This window comes from Portunus trituberculatus, chromosome 47 (assembly GCF_017591435.1).
Source record: "Portunus trituberculatus isolate SZX2019 chromosome 47, ASM1759143v1, whole genome shotgun sequence".
NCBI classification, from domain to species: domain Eukaryota; kingdom Metazoa; phylum Arthropoda; class Malacostraca; order Decapoda; family Portunidae; genus Portunus; species Portunus trituberculatus.
Window position 1 is genome coordinate 19,154,754 of NC_059301.1, and position 5,000 is coordinate 19,159,753.

Below are 5,000 nucleotides of genomic sequence, written 5' to 3' on the forward strand. Positions count from 1 at the left end.
TGGAACGCATTTATCAAAGATTGCATTCATCATTCACCCTCTTACCTCCAATCATTCCTCCTTCACCTCTCATCATTATCCATCTCGCTTCAAAATTCATCACCCATTTCATTAATAGAGTTTTAATTACATTACTGTGTGCAGCTTTATCGATCTGTTATTCATATTTTCCGTTATTTCGAAGGTAAAAAGTCTAAAATTACATTAGATACTTAAACAGTATCAGTGGAGAGTTAGCTGTTAGCGAAGCAATGGGTGCACTGATGGATATATCATATAAGACATACGTTTTGTTTAATTAATAATAGTTGTGCTTCTATGCTGTATGATATTTTTTGTGTCTCTAATGTTATGAATGTTCGTACTCTTCATTTCCTTTCTTCATATTTTTTTCCCATTTATATATTCTTTCTCCTCCTCCACTTCGTTATTCTATCTTTCTTCCTCCCTATTTAATTTATTTCATGCATTACGTGATCATGGTGTTCCTTGGGTCACAACACAGCCAACGCAACTGTCCATCTACGTACTCCTACAGTTATCTACTTGAACGCACTCACCACCATGTCATTGATGAAAGGGGCCGCCATACTCCCAATGCGACTGACCATCGCGGAGGTGCTGATGCCTCGAGTCCTTATCTCGGTTGGATAAAGTTCGCTAGCGTAGAACACAACAGTTTGGAAGCTCGACGAGGTGGCCATCTTCCCAAACACGGCCAAGATTAACACGGTGGTGCTGTACTCTGGAGAGGGAAGGCCGGACAGAGGAGAGTTAGTTAGTTAGTCTTACTATATTAAGATAATGATATAATATGGATTTTTCAAGGGATTTCTCTCTCTCTCTCTCTCTGTTAAATATTTAATCAATTATTCATTGGAAATCGATTCAAAAGAAATGAGATAAAAATACGGAACATTCGATGCAACATAAATCCACAATGTTGCTGTTGCTTCTGGTACCACAACTACTACTACTACTACTACTACTAGTAGTACTACTACTACTGCTGCTGCTGCTGCTGCTGCTGCTGCTACTACTACTACTACTACTACTACTACTACTATTACTACTACTACGACTACTACTACTACTATCATTCCTAAGAACTACTCATACTACTGCTATTACGCTAACCCGCAATAGGAATAACAGCCAGGGTGAAGAGAGCGCCGGCAGTGATGACATACAAGGAACACAGAGATAACTTTCTGCCTAGGCCCTGCACGACGGGGACGATGAGAGTGTAGGCGGGTATCTCTATGAGTCCGCACAGCACCATATAGAGGAATGGATCGTTGCTGATATTCGCCCCGCTGAGCGACAGGCCATAGTACACCATGCCCTGCATCAAGAAGGCCAGGTACATGCATGTGGTGATGATTCGTAGCAGGGGCGTCCTGGAAGATGCACAGAAACTCTCTTACTATGTCAAGCTCTTGTATGATATTTTTTTCTTATCTCTGAGAAGTAAGGAAGTTTACTTCTTGTTATCATCAGAAGAGAAAAGAATAAAATTCCAGTAATAAGACTTAAATCATTCTACTGTGTTGCACTCTTTTCTTCATTATATAGTATATAATGAAGAAAATGTGATATCATCATATTACTCGTACGCATTTTCCAGCTTTCCAATTGTTTCCAATTCATTCACAATCTTTCAAAGTTATTTTACACATTAACTATTCAAAACCTTCTAAACAACTGAATTCAACATGATTACTAATAGATTCAAAAGGAGAACATTTCTAAAGTAAATATATTCCTGAAAGCATTATTAAAGGAATGTATTTAGATCTAAAAACTATTTAAGTAAATGACTATAAAATGGAATATCAGAAAATGGATGACATTAGGTAACTAAGTGCCAATAAAAAAGAAGAGTAGAATATGCACCAAAAAGCTTCGGGTGGGTGTGTTAGTTTTCCTATTCTTAAGGCCTTTGTAGTGACCTTCTCGGGCGAGATTAGCACGGTCACTTCACAAATCCGATGCAGGTGCAAAGTTGGGGGATGTCGACCTGACGCCGCTAAAGTCAGGTCATGGCCGCCTGGACCACGTGCTTCAGTCAGCAACGAGCTCACTCACGACTCACACTCGCCTTTACGTTCACTTGGAGGATCCGCAGTGAACAGCTACTAAAAGTATTCAACTCAACGATTCATCTACCCATCTGTGTCCGATAAGAGGCAACATCTGCTGTTTGGATAGCACTTGCCAGAGATGTAGACTTGAAGTAGAGTATCTTCACAGCTTGATAGGCAGGTTGGAAGTCATTAGCATTTAAATGACACTCAACATCCTCAGCGAGAGCCCTGACATACCTCTCTTTGTCTCTCTTCACGAAAGCTCTAAACCTATATGACATGAGCTTCAGTGTAGCAACCTATGATGAGTCGCAAAAAACTTGGCACTCCAAAAAACCCTGCAGTTCTGGAGGATTCTTCATTGAATACTAACAAGGATATGGTCGATATCCTTTGCTTTCCCTCTGGCACTGCTATACCAAGTCTAATGGTGCAGCGCTGATCTCTGATACCAAGAACCTGCAATTCTCAACCTTCTGGATCTTGCAAGTTCCAGTACAGAGTCGAGTTTAGTGTAGAACATTTCCTTCTTTTCAGTTTCACACATTTCAGTAGGAACGTATACTGCAACAACAGACATGAAGCCTACTGAAGAATATGCTTCAGCCTTAATCACATTATACGCTCATCCACAGGAGTAACCTCTACAATGGACGACTGCAGTCTGCTGGAGATGCCTATGGCTACCCCTTTGACATGGTGACCATTGCTCATGTCGGACCAATAGTAAGTAAAACCCTTGCTACTGGTCTCACCACTGCCAGTCCTCCTTGTCTCAGAGAGTCCCATCATATCCATCCTCAGCCTACTGAGCTCATCCGATGGTCGAGGCAATCGTTGATCCTCTGAGAGGCTCAGGATATTTCAGGAGATTTACCCCAGGAATAGTATGTTGGGCAGGCGCCACGTCTGCAACCCCACCGGCACCCCCAACATTACAAAGAGGGCGAGGGGATCCTCCGCCCCTCTCAGGAAACAAGGATCTCGCAGGTTTTCCCCTGCATCCATCATATGGGTAGGCAGGCCCCTCTGATGCCTTGGCACCCGAGGGGTCTGCACGGTCAGATCCCCCAGCAAAAGTGGATCGCGGTCGTGGCTAGAGGCTGAATTCGGTTGAAAAATCTCAGCGCCTTATTGTAACCAATGCATTTGTAACAGTTCTTTAATATATGAGTTGGTCACCGGTGTCAGTGAGTTTTTGCTGACGAGAGATTGACAAGACGGTGCTACGTTAGTTGGAGTCTGACGAACACACGAGCTGGCCGTTGTGCTCCCCCGGGCGTTTGCCAGGAAGCTGTGGACTATGTGAGTGTGTGTACAAGACTATCCTTGTGTAGTGTAAATAACTGTATTGTTAATATAAGGAAAACCCAAGCTGTGTTTTCGTTAACTCCCCTGAGAAGACAGTGTGAGAGAGTTCCTGAACTAACGACACTGCTACTCTTGTGCCCTCTTCGTGGTAACATAACACTGACCACAACAAGGTGAGGTACAGATAATGTGAAGAGAAGTTAATGTTGTACCCATATTTAAGAAAGGAGATAAAACTTTAACGTCTAATTATAGACTTGTCAGCTATCTTCAATTGTGCGTAAATTAATGGAATCAATAACAGCGAAAAAAACATTAGACAAACACAACTTGATAAATCACTCACAACATAGCTTTACGAAGGGAAAGTCGTACCTTACAAACTTGTTGGGTTTTTATAGTAAAGTTCATGAGGCGGCAGATAAGGGTGATAATTACGACATCCTATACTTAGATTTCAGTAAAGTGTTTGATAAGGTACCACATCAGGGGCTCTTGACAAAGGTTAGCAAACAGGGATGAAGTTAAAAAATATTAGGCTGGATTAAAGCATGGTTAGGCAATAGGTGACAAAGGGTAGCAATTAATGGATCTAATTCTGAGTGGGTCATGTAATGTGGGGTGCCTCAGGGTTCAGTTTTAGGCCCATTGATATTTCTAATATATGTTAATGACTTGGATAGTGGAATCAGTAGTGGTATTAGTAAATTTGTAGGCACGAAGTTAGGTAGATTGATTAAGTCAGATTCGGATTCCATCATCTTGCAGGCAGATTTAGACAGGATAAACGAATGAAAAGACAAATGGCAAATGCAGTTCAACATCAATAAGTGCAGGGTACTTAGCGTAGGTAGAGGAAATCCACACAATAGGTACACGACAAGTAACGAGGCACGAAGAGGTCAAAGTATGAAAAAGATTTAGGAGTCATACATAGCTCCGATCTTGGTCAAAGGAAGCAATGCATAGAGGCTAGAAATAAGACAAATAGCGTACTAGGATTAATTTTCAGGAGTGTTAAAAGCAAAAGTTCCGAAGTAATACTAAAATTATACTTGGCGCTAGTCAGACCATATCTTGATTTGCTTATGCAATACAATTCTGGTCCCCACATTATAGAAAAGACATAGGTCTATTGGAGTCAGCGCAAAGGAGGATGTCTATTCCCTATGAAGCGAGATTGAAGAAACTAAATTTACATTCTGTAGAGAGACGTACGTAGGTTAAGAGGGGACCTAATAGAAATATTTAAGTGGTATAGAAGTTACTTGTATATAGGAGCTATAACAAAGGGGACATTACCAAAGTTCTTAGGATCATTAGGTTTAAGCGTAAGAAATTCAGGTTTAGGAGAGAAATGGGAAGGAACTGGTTTTCAAACAGAATGGGGAATGAGTGAAACAGATTCAGTGGTCATGTTGTTAGTGCTGAGTCAATAAGGAGCTTTAATTAAAAGATTAGATAAATTCATGGATGAGGATGATGAGCTTTACTCATACAGGGACTGCCACGTGTAGGCCTAGCTGCCTTTTGCAGCGTCCCTCTTTTCTTATGTTCTTAAGAGGAGAAAAGTAGAGCGTTACCTTATCAACACAAAAGCAC

General features: G+C 41.2%; 1 protein-coding gene across 1 annotated transcript in view; it reads right to left on the bottom strand.

Moving 5' to 3' along the window:
• LOC123498067 (organic cation transporter-like protein) overlaps positions 1-5,000 on the bottom strand; it is a 16,114-nt gene that overhangs the window by 4,886 nt on the left and 6,228 nt on the right. Inside the window, exons 9-11 of the mRNA XM_045245154.1 lie at positions 4,982-5,000; positions 1,138-1,400; positions 561-745 (exon numbers count right to left, since the gene is read on the bottom strand). The exon at positions 4,982-5,000 is cut by the window's right edge and continues 67 nt beyond it. Of these exons, the coding sequence (XP_045101089.1) occupies positions 561-745; positions 1,138-1,400; positions 4,982-5,000 (467 nt within the window). The remainder of the gene's footprint in view (positions 1-560; positions 746-1,137; positions 1,401-4,981) is intronic.